At 33.0% G+C, this 18,584-nt stretch overlaps 1 protein-coding gene across 13 annotated transcripts in view; it reads left to right on the top strand.

Annotated features, from left to right (window-relative positions):
* LRBA (LPS responsive beige-like anchor protein) overlaps positions 1 to 18,584 on the top strand; it is a 728,875-nt gene that overhangs the window by 432,462 nt on the left and 277,829 nt on the right. For 10 of the 13 annotated variants that reach the window (XM_025439493.3, XM_025439495.3, XM_049094194.1 and 7 more), the window contains 2 exons: positions 8,217 to 8,377; positions 16,197 to 16,343. In XM_025439493.3, coding sequence (XP_025295278.1) covers positions 8,217 to 8,377; positions 16,197 to 16,343 — 308 coding nt within the window. The remainder of the gene's footprint in view (positions 1 to 8,216; positions 8,378 to 16,196; positions 16,344 to 18,584) is intronic. The other 3 variants (XM_025439499.3, XM_035698846.2, XM_049094195.1) reach the window with 1 other exon arrangement.

Here is an 18,584-nt window from a genome sequence, read left to right as displayed (position 1 = left end):
TTTTTTTTTTTTATATTGTTGCCATGTAACCTAAAAGGCTGATCATATTAGTCCTCTATTGAGAAAACTTGTTGACTATAAGATGTAAAGATAACTACTTTGGTTAATTATACAAGGCCTTTTGAAATCTGGTTCTAAACCTGTGTTTCCTACCTTAGCTTTTGCCACTCTGAGGCTGCCTTGAAATGACCTTTGTTACCCAAACTTTGTAAGATAAGGGTGCCTTTATGCCACTGTCTGTGCTCTTTCTTTTGCTTCGAATATCCTTTCCATTTTGTCCAGCAGACTTCCGTTTATCATTTAAATTCTTTTAAAAAGTCAGCTTGTTATTTAATTGGTTATTTATTAAGTGCCTGCTTCATTTCAGTTACTGTGTTTGGTCAGTGAATTAGATAGACACAAACTCTTGTCTTCATGGAACTTACAAAATAATTTCTCATTAAAACCTTCATGAAATAATCCTCTCGGGCAGGGTTAATTAGTACTTTGATCATAACTAAATAGTATCCACTGCATTTCTAGAGGAAATGTCATGTGAAAAGCACATTGGCTTTGAAGTTCATAGGCTTATTACTTACTACTGATGGGCAAGACTTTGTGTCTTCATCTTTAAGGTGAAAATAACTATTTTGGCAGGGCTCCTATTAAATTTGGTAATAATGTGTATAAAAGAGCATGATGTCTAGCACAGAGTAGCCAAATGCAATAAATTTTTTCTATTTTATAGTTGTATTGTTTTTGATATTTGATGATTTTAGTGTTTTGGTTATAACATAAAAAATTATAAAAGCGTTATTCATATGGATGTACCAAGGATGGTATATAGTTGGCACTAAATAGATGTTTGGTGAATTACTATTTTTTTAAATCAGATTTTTGGGGAAAATAGATCAGATTTGTCTAAATAGTATGAGGTGAGTTTTAGGGATTCTAGTATTTAACAACATCATTTATTTAAAGTTTTTTTTAAAGTTTTTTTTCATTTATCTTTTGTTAGAGTTTTAATTTGTAGTATAATTTACACTAGATTTTTATTTTCTTATAACTGTGCTTCCTGGTTAAAAATGCTAAGTGAATAAAGAAATGACTAATAGGCTAACAGCAGCCAGGAAAAGTGTGGGATTTTTTCTTAAAGAATTGACCTTGTTGCAGTATTATGTTTTTGTAAATTATTCTAAATAACTAATTGAATATGAGTCTCTAAATGTTTATAAAAGCTAAAAGAATATAATACATTGAATAGTACCATGCAGAAATTCATAATTACATAAAATATAATTTTCCATAATTAAATAGTATATGCAATTCTCTAGTGACTCTATATAATATCAAATATCTATATGAGGCTCAATAAGGAAATAATTCTGCTTTAGAAGGTGTCTCCTTTTTGATCCAAGTAGTTGAAAAGTTTTTTTGTGTGTTTTGTTTTTCCTTTTCTTTTCATTAAGACAGCACAGTGCATAGATCACTGCCATTTGATTTATAGTTGGTTCTTGGTTTTAGGTAATATTCTTTCTGTCTATCTGCATGAAGGCACAGCGGATTTCAGTTTGTGAGATAAAGCATTCTTTTATATTGTATGATGCCCTATAGTACCTGAACATTATTTCACCAAGATTTATGCAGAAAGTGAAACCCTTCTAGAACTTAAGCACTTTCATCTTCTAGCTGACAGTACACTGAAAATGTTTACTCCTTTTTAGAGGTTACCATTTGTTTAACTTGTAGCTAATATCTAGCATGAATTTTTAATCTAAAAATATAAAAATGAAAGTAAACCAGTTATAGGAATTTTAAAAACAGGTAATATAAAAATTTTAGAACAAGATATGAAGTACTAAAATTGTGTAAGATTTAGAACTTTTCTGTAGCCAGAAGAATTTATTGCTGACTTTTGTTAAGGCTATCAAGATTTATCAGGTATTGTCACAAGAAGTGGGTTAGATGGAAAATGGGAAATTTTTCTAATATAATTGCATTGTGACAGTTATTCTTTTTAAAACTAGCATTCTTTTATTGATATAGACCCAAGTTACATTAAAATGACACAACAGTAAGATGGCAAAGAATATATCTGACTAATTTGAATAAGTGTCAGCTTTAGGTTATGGGATAATTGGAATACATATGTAGCTACCACTGCTTTTAATAATTAACACTATTTTACTTTAATAGAATAATATAAAAAATCATCTACTTTAATAAATCAATATGAACTTAATGACTTCAGTGAAATAAGTACTAATGTTTTCCTTTTGTCCTTGATTGCTTTATTCTGTGTATTCAGTTTTGTCTGTTTTTTGACTTTTTGACAATGTGCTTATTAGTCCCGGTCTAAATACCTTTTCTGCTACTGATAGCATCGAAAGGGCCTTATTCTGTTCTCTTTCCCCAATGTTAACTCTGGGAAAGGAGGAAAGGAGCCTGACCTCACCCTGTCCTCCAGTTAACCACGGACTATAGCCCTTCCTTTTGTCCCACATATGCAATGACTTATATTTCACTTTTGTAGTTTATTTGAACTCTTTGTATCACAACATGAAGTTCAGTTGCATATATGGACACAGGCTTGGGAGGACGGGTCCTGCGTCCTTCACTGTAACATGTTTTACTCACAAATAAAATTCTATTTTTTTTAAAGATTTATTTATTTATTTATGAGAGAGAGAGAGAGAGAGAGAGAGGCAGAGACACAGGAGAAGGGAGAAGCAGGCTCCATGCCGAGAGCCCGACTTGGGACTCCAGGATCACGCCCTCGGCCAAAGGCAGGCACTAAACCGCTGAGCCACCCAGGGATCCCCACAAATAAAATTCTTTAAGCAGTTTCCTTGTCTAAACTTGGATAAAAAAAAAAAAAAAAAAGAAAGGAGCCTGAGCATAGTATGGAGCAGGAAAAACATAAGCTGCTCTTATAACACCCTATCATTCTCAAGGGTGTTCATATAGAAAACCAAAATGAGCATTGCACAAATCCAGGAGTGCCATTTATACAAATTTTGATGCAATCACTGCCCCCTGGAGTTGTGCAGTTTAGTAGCCATTTAATAGAGCTCTGCTCTATTGCACCCAGTTTTTTTGAATTCTCATTTACTTTCACATCTGTCTTCCCCATGAGGCCAGGAGAATATCTTAATAATCCTTGTATTCCTAACATCTGCTCAAGGTGAATAAGTCATCGTTATTAGAAATATTTTAGGATTCTGTTGCAGGGATCCCTGGGTGGCGCAGCGGTTTGGCGCCTGCCTTTGGCCCAGGGCGCGATCCTGGAGACCCGGGATCGAATCCCATTTCGGGCTCCCGGTGCATGGAGCCTGCTTCTCCCTCTGCCTGTGTCTCTGCCTCTCTCTCTCTCTCTCTCTCTCTGTGACTATCATAAATAAAAAAAAAAAAAAAAAAAAGGATTCTGTTGCAATATTTACCCATTTGTACATTGTTATTGATGTAATTGATGGCGGAGCCATCCCCACCCCATGAAAAGTTGTACTTTTCAAAACAAAATAAAACAAAAACAAAACAAACAAAAAACCCTGAACTCGAAGTCTTATAATTTACATGTGAAAAATAATAGGTTATTTATAATTGAGCCATTTAACTATTAGAGGAAGAAAGTGTATCATACCTTAGTTATTGGTTCTCTCTTTTACTTCTATCTTTTCCATCTGATTCTCATTTGGGTCATACTTATTTGTTTTCCTTCATCAGATCACTAATCACATTGGAGCTCAGAAAGGGAATTAATAGACTACCTATTAATGCTTGAGTTGTGTTTCTCTGTAAGGTATACTTCAACAATCTATTTGATTCTGTTCTTGTAGAACAAAATACATATTCTGTATATTAAAATGACATTGTTTTTTATATTTTTATGTAGATTTTAATGATATGCTAAAGGTATGTGTATACAAACACATGTGAAGGTTTTTTTTAAGTATAAAAATAATAAGATGACTCACACTTATAATTGGGCAGCCCCGGTGGCGCAGCGGTTAGCGCCGCCTGCAGCCTGGGGTGTGATCCTGGAGACCCACATCAGGCTTCCTACATGGAGCCTGCTTCTCCCTCTGTCTGTGTCTCTGCCTCTCTCTCTCTTCCTGTGTCTCAATGAATAAATAAACAAAATCTTAAAAAAAAAAAAAAAAGACAATTATACTTTTATTGTAAATTTAATCTCAGACTTTGAAATTAGGTAAAAAAAATTGGGGGAAATCATTAGAAAGAAAAGTTAGAACATTTAATTTTCATGTCATCCACAACTTTTCAAAGACGTGTATTTCTATTAAAGATTTTAGTACTTGGAGGGTGTGCTAATAGGGGACCTAACTATAGCACCTTTATACAGAAGGCTTTATTTCTAGATGTTATGTGACCTAGCCCCGCATCCTTAATTTGATTACTTTTGGGGAATCTTTGTTTTAATTATTAGTATAAATGGATATAGGCTAAGCTTGTGATGTGGTATCATATTAATATAATTTTTTTTAGATCGGTGCATATGTATAAAGGTATACAGTGATCCATATATATATGTATATTTGTAAATTCTCAGAATACATAGTTTCTCATCTTACCCATGCTTGTATTTGATCAACAGTTGGTTTCCCCATACTTCAAGTTTTTAAAATTTTTCCATCTATATCATTGGTGATAACACCAAAAAATATACAATAACTTATTTAGTTAGTTTATGACCTTATGGGAAGACACTTGGCTTGATTATACCAAATTTGTCAACTTCTTATCCTGTTTTCCCCTACAAAGGGCTTTTAGGAAGGGGTAGAAGTATTGCTTAAATGAGAGTGAAGTCTTGGGACACCTGAGTGACTCAGCCATTGGGCTTTGGCTCATGAAGTGATCCTGCAGCCCCAGGATCAAGTCCAACATCGGGCTCCCTGTATGGAGCCTGCTTCTCCCTCTATCTATGTCTCTGCCTCCCTCCTCTCTCTTTGTGTGTCTCTCCTGAATAAATAAATAAAATCTTAAAAAAAAAAAGAGAGAGAGAGAAACTGAAATCTTTATGTGAATGTTCAAAACTTATAGTAAGTTGGTGATTGAAACCTATACATTCCCCCTTTCCAATACTGTTCTAAAATGACAAAGCAAGCCTCGTTTTTTCAGTGATGAAACTTAATACTATATTATTGGAGGGAGCAGGATTGGGGGATAAAACTCTGAATATTTAAGCCTAGGTCTATTTCTATGTAAATGACTTTAAACATGCTAGTAATTACCCTTATCGAAAAAAAGTAAGTATGACTTTTTTTCCTGAAGAATATGTATTACTCTCAGCATCAGAAATTAGATGATAAATGCAATTTTTTTCCAGATAAGGCTAATAGCTACTCCATTATGAGTAAGTTCCTTGAGGGTTTGTATCCTATATCACCTGGGATGGTGCTTTATAATGGAAAGACTCTCAAGAAAATGTATTGAAATTTTTGGGCTCTAGGATGATTTTTGTAACACATTCTAGATCTGTGTTCTGAAATAAGTGATTTTTGCTTTATCTTCAGGTTATTTTAAATTGTTGTTTACAGGAGGTAGACTACTTGTATTGAGAAAGGTAGTGTGAGATAAAGCTTCAGGATATTGTAAACATTATCATGCTGGGGTATAAAGTTCTTTCTTTTTTTTTTTTTTTTTGGACTGTATCTAAGTATTTAAAAAATTTTTGGTATTACATTTAGATATGAAGATGAAACTTACCTTAAATTTTTTTCTACTGTATGAACAAATTCTCAGTTCCTGATACATTGGTACCTTTGTGTCAGCCAAAGGTCACCCATTATGAACATTTTTGGTTAGTATCAAAGAGCACAAAAATAAATATCATAGTTCTATTTCTTCCTAATTTTAGTTATTATTCTTATACATATTGTCTTTGGGTTACTTGTTAATTTGTGAATGATGTTATAATTCTGTTTTTTCTACTATATGACAAAAAATATCACACATGCTTTAATAGCTGTTGGATTTGACTTCACCCTCATGCATTATACTAGAATGTATTGTTACCTAATTTAGTAATAATTTTATAATAGGAGCTTAACATCTCTTATACTTTTAATTGTTATCAAGAAAAATGACATCATTTAATTTGACTCAAAATTCAGAAGGATGGATGAATGACAAATTAATAATTCACCACCTTTGCATAATACTGAAGCATAGAATATTAGAAGGATTGATGGCAGAAAAGGTTAACAAATTTTAGCAGCTTTCATTAGCTTTACATCGTCATATGTTTGTGGTGCTGACTGAAATAGGCTTTGTAGGAGATCTCAGTCTAGGGAACTAATTACTTGTGCCGATTGCTGCACTGATGAATAGACCCCTCATTGTATCATTCCCCTGAAGACGAGGAGCAGCCTGTGATTCACGACTGCATCCTGGCTGATATTTGATAATAATTTTAACAGATAAATGTAGGTAGGCAGAATGATGGAGTGCCTATCCAAGCTCCATGACTATCAAAGCCATACACATAGCCATCTGTGTACCGTCTTTTTGCCTTTCACCTAAGGAGAATTTTATTTTATTAATTGAGTTCAAACAACTGTTGTGTTTTCCTTCTATGTGTACACTGTAGGTGCTTCTTAGTTATTTTTAAATGGTATTATAATAATTACCATTTAAAATGTAGACAGCAAAATAAGAAAGAAGAATAAAAGAGCTTTTAATCTTTCTCTTTGAGGACTGCAATTCTTACACCTTTTTTGTATTCCATTTTGGTTACATTGTATCTCCTTTATGCATGGTCAGAATCAACAAAGGAAATTTTTGATGTTCTCATTGTGTCCCCAGCTTTCTCAGAAAAAAAAAAATTGGATTGCTGTTATTTTTCTAAAAATATTTTCTTCAAATAATGTACTGTTAGTTGTTTATGCTTTTTTTAGTCTGAGATAATTTTTAATTAGTAAAGTACTTATTTACAAATTATTTTGAATTTCTAAAGGTAGCATCTCTGAAACATCAAAATAAGAGTAACTTTTAAGTGGGTATTTTGGAACTGTCAATTGGTCAAGACTAATATATCTAATAAGCTGACAGGTACAATTTTATTAGCTCATGAAATACAAGTGCACTTTAGTTTTGCATTAGTCATTCCTTACAGAAGTTTTGATTACAAATTTTTTTGTTATTAAAGCTTACAAGCTTTCATGCTGTGTATCTTTAGTGAATACGTGTATTCTGCAGGGGTTTTTTTTTTTTTTACTGTAACTGAAAAAACTTCATATTAGTGTTTTTCTTATAAAATATTTTCCAGCATGCTAGATTATGATTAGTTAATAGGAGAGAAAGTTGACATTTATATATTACCATATAAAAGGTCTACATAATTGGGGAAAATATAGTAGAACCCTTTAAAAAATACATTTCCAAAAGTATGCTTTTGATATAGCAATTATTGCACATCATATAGCATGTAGTTTTTAATTAAATATAAAAACAGGCTACATAAAACAGAAATCCAATCTGATTTGCTTGAAAATAGATTGCTATTTCACTCTATAGGAATGGTTTATTTAAAAACAGTAAATGGAAAAGAAATGCATTTTCTTGTGTTGTTCTAAGCCTCAGGGGCTAAATGTAATGAATATTTTAAGAGATTATTTTAATTAAATTCCTGCACATCTAAACAGAGTAATATTTTATTATCACATACATAACCATGTAACTGAGATATTCATTAAAGTTAACACTTTCTGGACCAAGAATTCATGGTATGATTTACTGACCTTGTGCAAAAAGGCACAAATTAGGAAGAAAAATGAAGGGGGACAGACTTTGATTAATATAGGTAATGCTATACCATATTTATAATAGCCTTTTCCCTATTCTGGTTTATAAATGCAGCCACAGAGAAAGGTGCCCTGCTGAGGCTGAAATGAGGCTGAAATCAGAGCACATGCCACTAGAGTGTGGGGAAACTGATCACACTGTCAGCAATTCATTTTAAAATGATGTATTTAGTGCTCATTTCACCTTCCAAGAAAAAGGAAAAGGAGTTCCTTAGACTGCAAGGTGATATTGTTATTTTCAAGGACATACCTAAGTTAAAGATTGCAGAAAAGGGGAGTGTGAGGTGGAGGGAGAATTAAGAGGAAGGGGAGGGGGAAAAAAAGGCAGAGCAAACAAGGAGAGCTTTATGCAGAAATTCAGTGCTACCACGCTGTTTGATAATTGCTAACATATGTGGCTTCTCTGTTTCATTGTAGTCGTCCTCGTGAGTTCTGGCGCCTTGACTACTGGGAAGATGACTTGCGGCGCCGGCGACGATTTGTGCGTAACCCTCTAGGATCGACACATCCTGAAGCGACACTAAAAACAGCCGTGGAACATGGTCAGTGTATAAACCACTCCTTGCCAATAGCAGCAGGTACAGTACTTGGTAATGAAGAGCATAACTTCATTATTACAAGGCACTGTAAAATGGTCCATACTACATTTCATAGTTATTCACCCCAGAAAGAGAAGTTAAATTTTTTATAGTCAGCGAAAGGTCCTATTAAATTATGATGTCAAGTATATTTATTTATTATGTTACACATGCAAAACTTACTTAACATAGACCCTTTGTTTCAGAGTGGGAAGATAAAATATTTCTTTTTTTAAGTGACACATTCAGCTTTGAGTAAATTAATCCAGGACGCCTGCCTTAAATCCATGAATATCAGAAAGACAGCATTTACAAACCAAATAGGTTCCTAGGTTCTGTTGTGGGTATATGATTTTCCCTCAACTATGGTACTTTAGCATGAGATTATGAAGTGGGAGAGATGGTAATAAATGTCCAAGTGCCTAGATACTTTCTGAGCCTTGATTTGTAGTTGGTTGTGATAGATGGCTCCTGGAAAAAGAGAATAGACATTATTTTCATATGTTCCTGTTCTGCATCATCCTGTTATCAGAGCTTAACAAAACATTTTCCCCCTTTTTTGATATAATGCATATCACTATGATTCAGATTAGACAGAAGCCTGATGAGCAAATTGGAGAAAACTGAAAAAGTCCTTTGGATTTAATAATATATTCTCTTTGATCAGAGGGTTTCACTTAATATTTTTTAACTTTTGAAAGCCATTTAAGATACGCCGATTATTTAGGGGGAAAAGCTCCTTTCTACATTAAAATAATCTTGATTTTATAAAATATAAATTGGTTATTTTTAATAAGATAAATAGTTTTAATTCCCTTTTTTCAAGGTATTGGTTTAACATGCAGCAGTTTATGGTTAAATGATAGTATGTAGTATACAAAATAATTGTTAAATTACATTCAGTAAGGATATTAGGAATTTAGATTAAAAGTCTGTGATCTTAGGTTTGGCCTCAGTCAGGCAGCTTAACCTCTTGCACTCAGCCTTAAAGAGCCATTTCTGGAAGAAAATGTCCACAATATGTCATCAGATATAACACCAAATGTGACATCAGTCCTTTAAAATAAATGATCATACAGAGAATAGTCAATAACAAAGTGATCTAAAAGCAATAATAGTCTGAGGGCCCTACATCTTCAACTACAGGAGGTGGGGAAGGAGAATAAGATGTAGAATTAATTAGGCCACTTTTGCTTTTAGGGTTCATGTGCTTTTTATGTGGTGCTATAGATTCTAGAGTTACATTTATTTTCTCCTTTCTTTTTTTACCCCCTTTTGGCTAATGATTTTTACATTGAAAAAAATCAGCTTAATTTTGCAGTTTTATACTTTTCAGTGAAACAGATGCTACCATGTGCACTTAAAATTTAATAAGTATCTTTCTGTCTTCAAAACTGTCATTTAACATTGAGTTGTGAAGCCTAAAGTCTGTCAGTGACAATAAAAATGTTTTCATGAAAATTTTTCCTTTTTTATACCTTGAGAGGGGGACTTGTTTTCTAAAATTATACATAGGCCTAAATTTTTTATTCGAAAGAATCATTAGTAACTGGATTTAAAATTTGTTGTATAGATGTAATATACAGCTTATTAACATCCATCTTTATCAAAAATAGTACATGCAACCATTTTGGGAATTGCAGAATTTTTCATAATGAATAAATTTGGATTTTACTATTATTAAACTTTGCCTTTTAAAATAATATGTGAACTTTTTTTTTTATGTGAACTTTTTTAACGCTAAGAAGCTGGCCAAAAAATATTTATTAGCAATGCTTACTGTCATTTAAGACTTTTTTCTTATCCTGCATGGAAACAGATTTCACTCTAATTACTCTAAATACTAATTGAAAGGTTAATATAATATTAATTTATTACATTTAGAGAGAGAAGTAAAATTAAGCATTTTATGTAATTCCATCTTATTTGACAATATTCTACATGAATCTTACAATGATTAGTATTTAAAATACTTCAAAAGATTAAAAACAAAAATTTAAACTTGAAATCTATTTTTTAAAAAACTAAACGTGTAGAAGGTGCTTCAGTGATCTGCCAATTAAGGAGATATGTCCTATTTAGTATAACATCTTTTTGATAAAAGATACAAGTCTTTTGTCATATTTTGTATATACTTTTAATTTTAAATAATAATTATTAGACAATTTACAAACACAGCATGTAGATTATACAATGGTATAGTTTCATGTCAGCATAATTTATGCTAATTCATTATATAAGCCAAGAACTTAATTTTTTAGTATTTTATTAAAGTATCTTGTAGTTGACACTCAATTTTAATTTTGTGTTAATTATGAAATTCTTGTTCTTTAGCCTTAACTTAATAACAATAAATAAGCTAATGAAAATAAGCATTAAAAATCAAGTTAGCGAAACAAAACAGTTAATGTGATCAAGAAACAGTTGAAATTACAGAATTTAGCACGGATAAATACTATGCTTCAGTGTTGAATTTGAATATTTAAAATAGATATTACTGAGGATAGAGTGTCAGTTTTAGATTGTTTTCAAGACTTCTCACCTTTATTTATAATTGATTTAACTAAAGAGACTGGATGTTGTTTAATGCATAATCTTAAAACATCATGAACTATGTTATTGTTATCAAAGGGAAACATCTAAATAGAAATGCCGTTGGAGATTAGTTATGTATTTTAGTAGTAAGAGCCATCTTTTTTATAGATTGATTTGATTTGAAGGAAAGCCTCTGGTGTAAAGGTGGCAGAGTAAATACCTAAAGAGTGATGTTCTCTGTTCGGGCAATCGATACTAGCCCCATGACTCTACTTCTGGCTACCTTCTAGTTAAAAACAAATTTTTTAATTCTGACAATTTAATTGCCCTTCCCAAGTTCACATTAACTTGCTTGGGGAAAAGGACCTTAGGTAATTTTTCAAAGAGAGACCCTCCAAAGTGGTTATTTATAAAAGTCATTTTGTAATGGGAGATTTCTTTAACTTTGCAGAAACTAAGTCATATTTTTAAATTAAAATTAATACTTCCTCTTATTATCAAATATTCTTTATGGAAATTAGCAGCAAGCAAAGGTGGGTACTTGATTCTTGAGGGCATTTTCTTGCATTTTATAGTTTAAATTTATTAGAAATTAGTTGTAATGATTTGTAACATTCTCCTAATGCACAGGGGCCAGTTTGTCAGTTATTTATTATCAGAGCATTTTAGATGTGGAAAGAACCAAAGGCTAGTCTATTCTAACTTTATTCTTTATCTATAAGGAAACTGAGGAAACAAAAAGCCACATAATTCTTGGTAGATATTGGACTAAAGCCCAGGTTAACTGACTAATCAGGATTTTCGTATTGAAATGCTATACAGTCTTCTAGAATTCATTGTTAAATATAATGGAAACTTTACATTTAAACTAAAGCTGTGTAAAAAATGTTAAGTTGGTGGAAAGATTGGTTAAAATAATAAATAAATAATAAAATAAAATAATAAATAATAAAATAAAATAAAATAATAAAACAATTTAGCAGTAGAATCCTATTGAATTCAATGGATTTTTATTTTGTAGATGAAATAATAGAAATATATTTCACTAATAGAAATATATAAGGAAATTTAATATAGTTTCAGAAGTATCTTGTAATCATATCAAATGATACAAGTAACTCATCTGGTTTTCTTGGGATGACAGATCATATAAAGATCCGAAATCATACCATTCTCTCATAACTTCAACAATGTCAGATACTTTTGCTTCCTTTTTAGGATCAACATATATTAGATTCTGTAACTAAAACTTTTGAGGAACCCATGATCATTAGGAGATGAGCTTGGCTTGTTCTCTTAATCTCCTAATTAGATGATTTTGTAGTTTCACTAATGTTTCTAGAATAAATTGTCTTGACTTAGACCCCTTTGGAAATTGCATAAAGTTTGGGATAGTAGTTATGTATAAGATTTTCCTTAATTGTCTTGTTCAGAATAAGCAGTTATAGGTACTTCAAATCACAATAAATGAATACCCATATTCATTTTTTTTTTTTTACATTTAAGGTCATTTTGTTATTCCAGTAGTAATTTTTTTAAATGGTTAATTCTTAATATATAAACTTCTTTTACTGTAATACGGAGTATTGTTGATTCTATTTCACTGGTACAGTGGCCTTTTAAAGGGGATTATATGTCATAGGTGGAATAGTTTTCTGTATTCTATTTGTTTTAATTTTACTTAGCTAGTTTGTGTTGCATAGGTAAATCAACTCATGCCTAGTCTCTAAAGAACTTGAACTTTACATTTTGAGGACCAGTCTTTCTCTGAGCCCTCTCATTGCTCTTAGCTTCAGTGAATCAAGTCATGTTTCAAAGAAAGCATTTTTGACATATTTCTCCAGTTTTATGTAACAATTGCAGTTTAGTTATCAAGTTAGGGTAAATATTAAACCAGAATAAAACGTGAGACTACATGAAAGCAATGTTAGTAGTGAAATGAAAAATTTAAATTGTTATCATGTTTGGTAATAATTTTATTAGCCACAAAGATCTGAATTAAGCTTTGAAATGGAACCAGAAGTGTATTCTAACTTCATCCAATTAAACTTTTCATACTAGTGTGGAATATACTCACAAAAAATATCAAAACAGTTGGTACTGGTTTTAATGATTGATTGAAGTAAGGCAAACAGAAGTTAAAAATACACTTTCCCCAGCACATATAAACATGATAATTATCTTTTATTTTATGCTTGGGATAGTTTTGTTCTAATTTTGAAACAAAAAAAAAAGTTCTTTAACAGAGAGCTATTAGACCACTGAGAATTGAACACCAGCGCATGTGGTGTGTGTTAGAGTACTGTTGGTAATTTTACTGCTGCTAACTTAAAATCCTCAAGGGGGAGTTAATTACAGGAAAACCATTCTAAATATCAGTAAGCTGCATATTTTCCATGACAAGAGGTTTTTCAGTTGAGGTTGAACAATTCCAGAATCTGAGCTTGTAAAAATAAGTAAATAAATAAATTAAAGTGGGTGTTTGTATGCATATAGTAGACTTATAGTACTTCAAAAATTTTTCATAAAATTTTATTTAATTCAAAAGTTATTTTGTTTTAGTATATGTCAGTATGATGAGAACATATTAAAAAAATTTTAAGTTCCAGTTGGATGGGATAACAAATTATATTTTGTGGTCATTTAAATGAATGAATTCATTTACTGAGTTATTTTAAACCACTGCATATTGCTACTTGGCTACTCTCATTTTTTGTAAATGTTTGCAGATTAGAGGGCTTTTTTCCTCCCTATCCCCCGACCCCCAAAGTAAGCTTGGTTTACGTGTACTTCAGGACATGTATGGTAATAATCATATAGTAATGAACAAGATATTGGATTTGGTTGTTTTCTGATGTGTTTGTCATATGCTCATCAAATTTAGGTTTGGAAATTAATATTTTTGTATTTATTATAATTTTCACTTAACCGTTTTTTAAAGGTTAAGTTGAAAGAGGGAACTATGAGAAACAAGAATTACTAAACTAATTTATAAATTATGTATACACTGATATTTGTATAGTGGTTAAGATACTGGTACCTTAATGCTTGGATTTCAATCCTGACTCTACTTTTCACTAGCTGTGTTGTGTCGGGCAAATTATATAGCCTCTCTGAGCCTGTTTATCCATCTGAAAAGGTGAAATTAGCAGGGGTTTATGAGAATTATATGAATTAAATAAGTAAAGTGTTTTGAACATTCCCCGGCACATGTTAAGTGTTATTCCAGTATTAGCACTATTATTGCTAGTAATATTATTAATGCATTGAAGAAGGAACTGCAAATCTAGAAAAAGAGAATGTAGCATTGATTTTGTAGTAATATCTGATTGGCAATTGTTAATTTATCATGATTTGCTTTATAAGAAAATTAGAAGATAGTGATTTATCTTGTCTATCTCAGTGACCAATTTATTTTTAGTAACATTGATAGTAAACTGGAAAACATCTTGTTTGGGTTCAGGCGAGTGTTTATTGATTTCATTAGTAAGGAAATACAAATATATGAAATATAAACAATTATATAACAACTTAATGCTATTTTCCAAAAAATTAGGGGGTTTTTGGTATATTTCTTTGTGGCTTAAAAAATAAAGGCATTTTAGTTAGATACTTTTAATTTTTAAAAAATATTTATTGAGACTCTCATATGTGTATGGCACACTATGCTTGTTATTTGTGGGTATGAAGGAAAATAAAATTTGATTTACCCATGGAGGGTATTTAAAGCTAAATATAGAGAGTTTCTTCCCATGACTTCCCTACTTAATATGAAACCACTATTTTCTTTTAAAGTAGCGTCATTAGTATTGTACATAAATGATATACATTGTGAACTCACAATAAATATGATAAAAATAAACTTTTGCTTTTGTTATCCATAATCCTACCTATTAAAATCAATGAAGCTTTGATTCATCAAAACATTCAATACCATACATGTAGTTTATTTAGAAAAAATTATATAGATAAATATTAGTCATGTTACTGCAGACAGTATCCTTTCTGGGTTTGGGCCCTAATGCCTAGGCAGAAACTGCAGTGGAGCAAAAAGCCTCGCTAGCCTTCTGATTTCCATATCAATAGCTACTGCCTGGGTGGATCAGGTGCTTTGCCTCCTGGATTTCCCTAGCTGGAAACCCGGGAATATCAGTAGTGCAGCAAAGATTCTAAACTTTTCCTTACATAACCGCTGTGAGTTTTTAAAAATTACAATCCAGGATTTAGTATCTGTTTTTATGTATTTCAGAAGGAGAAAGCTGCTCAAAGCAGTGGGAGTTACCCTGGGGAGGAATACAGGGTTTTGAAGGCAGAATTTTGAGTTTCAGTGTTTTCTCCATTCAGCTGCACCTTTGCTCCTCTTTTTGGTTCAGTTGTTGGCTGTAGGTGCTCCACAGAGCTTCTTCGTTTCCTAGATTTGGTGTATCGTTTTCCTCTTTCTTCTCCTTTCTGACTGCCTTTTCACAATGGTGAGAGTCTGGTGTTGCTGCTCCCCACAGGCTGCTCCAGTTCAGGCCCTGTAAGACTGCTCAGACACCTCTCCTCCCAAGCTTTCTGTTATGTTTGCCCCCGGGGTGTCTTAGCCTTTTAGTTTAAACACACGGAGGAGGTAGTGTTTGAGCCGCCACTTAATTTCCACAGTGTCTTACTCTTGGATATTTATATAAAGGCTGACGTGGGGGTCCGGGTGGGGTGAAATGTGGGCAAGGGCAACATGAAGGCAGGAGGGAGGATTGGAGTTATAGCTTTTTTGATGTCAGCTGTGGCTTCAGTATTGGGCTTATATCCTCATTGGCTTTGGATCCCTCTTAGCTCTGACCCTTCTTACGTCTAAATTTCTTTCCACGCTCCCTGACCATCTCATAATATTTTGTCAGTATAATCATTATTTGCAGGAATGACCAGCCTTTCTTATTTCTCAGTATCAAGTAGGTATTGTTTCCAAAACTGGGTTCTGATTTTTCCTGCTAATTTCCCCAAAATGTGCTGCCTTTGAACCCTCTCTTGCCCTAACTGTAAGTAAATAAATGGTTTGGTGAGCGGTGCAAGGGTCAGATTTAATGGGATTAGGGTGCTTGTTCAAGGTAACATTAGACTAGGCTTGGGGAATCACGTTTGTCAGAAGGAACATGTGTGCCATCCCAGTCACTTTCCCACAGTGGATGACTCTCTGTAAAAATGATTGACCATCTTTGGCCACCTATCCTTACCTCACTTCCCTGCCCCTCTGCCAAAGTACTCTTCCTCGGAGCTGATGGACAGCTTTGTTTCCTTTTCATTTCAGCTGCAGATGAAGATATCCTCGCTAAAGGAAAACAGTCCATCAAGAGTCAGGCTTTAGGAAATCAGAACTCAGAAAACGAGATCCTCCTGGAAGGCGACGACGATACTCTGTCATCCGTGGATGAGAAAGATTTAGAGAATCTCGCTGGTAAATTCAGTGGTTGTGTGGATATTTCAGCTAGCTCTGGGCTAATAAGCATCTAATTACTTACTTTTTCATCTGTAACCGCTAGGACTACCAAGTTTACACACCTACAGTTACTTTACATAAAGATTGTTTTTGTTCTTCCAAACATTTTCACCCTAATCTTCAACACTGTTTCCCCCTTTTTTCCCCATTCTTTTCAGTTTCTTTACCTTCCTCATCTTTTTCTTTTATGAATAATTTTCACTATACAGGAAAAAAGTTTAAAAGCAGCATTAACAAAATTGCTTCACCCATGGGAGTTTACCTAATCTCTGTAAAATGAGAGCTATAAGTAAAATTTTGCCAATTGTTTTGTAAATAAAGCTTGGAGGCAGATGAGCTATTTGCTTTGATATAGAGGTCTTAGTGAACATGCTGCATATCCATTTAGCTCTCTCAAAAAAATCCATTCCAAGAATGCTGTGGCTTTTTACAGGATCCACATATTTTACCTGATGTAGGAATTTTGATTTGCACTCTGCAGATTTTCAGTTTTACTTCCCTTATGGGAAAAATTCTCTTGTTTAGCCTGAAATTTTAGTCATTCATTAAATGCCTTTTTTCTTTAATGCCTATGGCTCTCTCCCTCCAGGAGCAAAGTGTGAAGGATTCTACAATTTCCGTAGGTGAAAATTATACGATCTTCTATTTTGATAATTTTAATTTAAGAGAAAAGGCATCAGGAATTGTTCATTTATTGATATATTGCAACCTGTGAATTATAATGCAGTGAATTATAATGAAAAGCAAAAATAGAGGATGGTATCTTCTCTGATGACCATAAACCTCTCTAGAAAGTAAAATAAAATTAATTGGAGCACACTGTTAAGGGTTTGGGGCTGGGTGTAAAGAGTAGGCAGACAGTAGGATTCTCTAGCATTTTCCTTCATATCTATTTACCCATTTCCTCCTTTTTTTTTTTTTTTTTTTTTGCTTCTGTTCTTGCTACTAGTAATACATGCATACAGTAATAGAGGTGAAAGGGGAGTTTAATTATATAATCTTGACAATGGCAATAGGATTAAGAAGTAATCCACACTAATAAAGTGGTGTGGGTTAGAAATGAAGTGGAAATTGTCAGGGGTCTTCTGTAGGACCTGGGCTGCCCTAGCTCCTGCAGCTGTCTGCTTACCCTGTAATTGAATGTCTGAGAGTGATTGAAAAAATGTTATTTCTTCTCAGGATTACATGCTAATGTACAGAGGGCAAAGGAGACAGCAAAAGAACACATAGCTGCTTATTTCATCCATTTATAGGGATGAGCTTTGGGAAATCATGGCTGTTCTGCAGCTATCTGCTGCCCATCTGCAAACACAATGTATTTGTACATTGGGAATAGAGGGCAAAACCTGCTCTGATCTCCACAGAGCATCCCTTCTATTGTCCTACTGGCACACATTAAGATTGATGTGAGATTAAGGACCAGCATCCTCTAACAATCGATGGAAATGTCGATTCATCTGAATTTTGAAACACTTATTCACCCATTGATTACCTGAATAGGTGTACCATGTTTATAGGCACTATATTAATTCAGAACTATAAGTGCCAATCTTCTTTTGCTGTTTTCTTCACTTATAGGATTTGTACAGTCAAGAACTGGCATGGGATTTCAAATTCTTACTCTTTGTCTTTCTACATAAATATATATATTTATTTATTTATATATATTATATATATATGCAATTATTATTTTTAGTCCTTTATTTTAGGTTTAGCTTTAATATACTTTATGCTGTTCTATTTGTAGTGAATCTATTGTTTTCAGTAGCAGGCTGATTTGTCTCTTTGATAAGCCCTGTGGAGATTTGATTATTCCAATAAAAATTCATTCACTTGGAAACCCACCCTCCAGCTGTTTACTCCCAGAGTCCCTGAACTACACTAATATTAGATTTGGAAGCATTGAACAATATTTAACAGTGGAAAGGCAGGCTTAGAAAAGAAGTATTTTTACCAATCTTTCATGGGGTAAAGTTGTTATAGAAGAGGTTTTGTGTCAACCTGGCACAAAATCTTTATCAGAGAATATGGTGTAACGTTTCTCACTTCACTAATAAGCTAGTGATCTTTTTTTGTAATCATGCTTCAGCCAAACTAAGCTAACCTCTGGCCTTGGAAGCCTATTGAGTCTTCTTTGCTCCTGGTGGTTGTTCCATGTTGTTTGATAGCCTGGGGCTTGTTTTCTAAATGGAATGTGGA

This window comes from Canis lupus, chromosome 15 (genome assembly GCF_003254725.2).
Source record: "Canis lupus dingo isolate Sandy chromosome 15, ASM325472v2, whole genome shotgun sequence".
Lineage (NCBI taxonomy): Eukaryota > Metazoa > Chordata > Mammalia > Carnivora > Canidae > Canis > Canis lupus.
The sequence above is the reverse complement of the archived record's forward strand: the minus strand, read 5'-3'. Positions and strand labels throughout refer to the sequence as shown.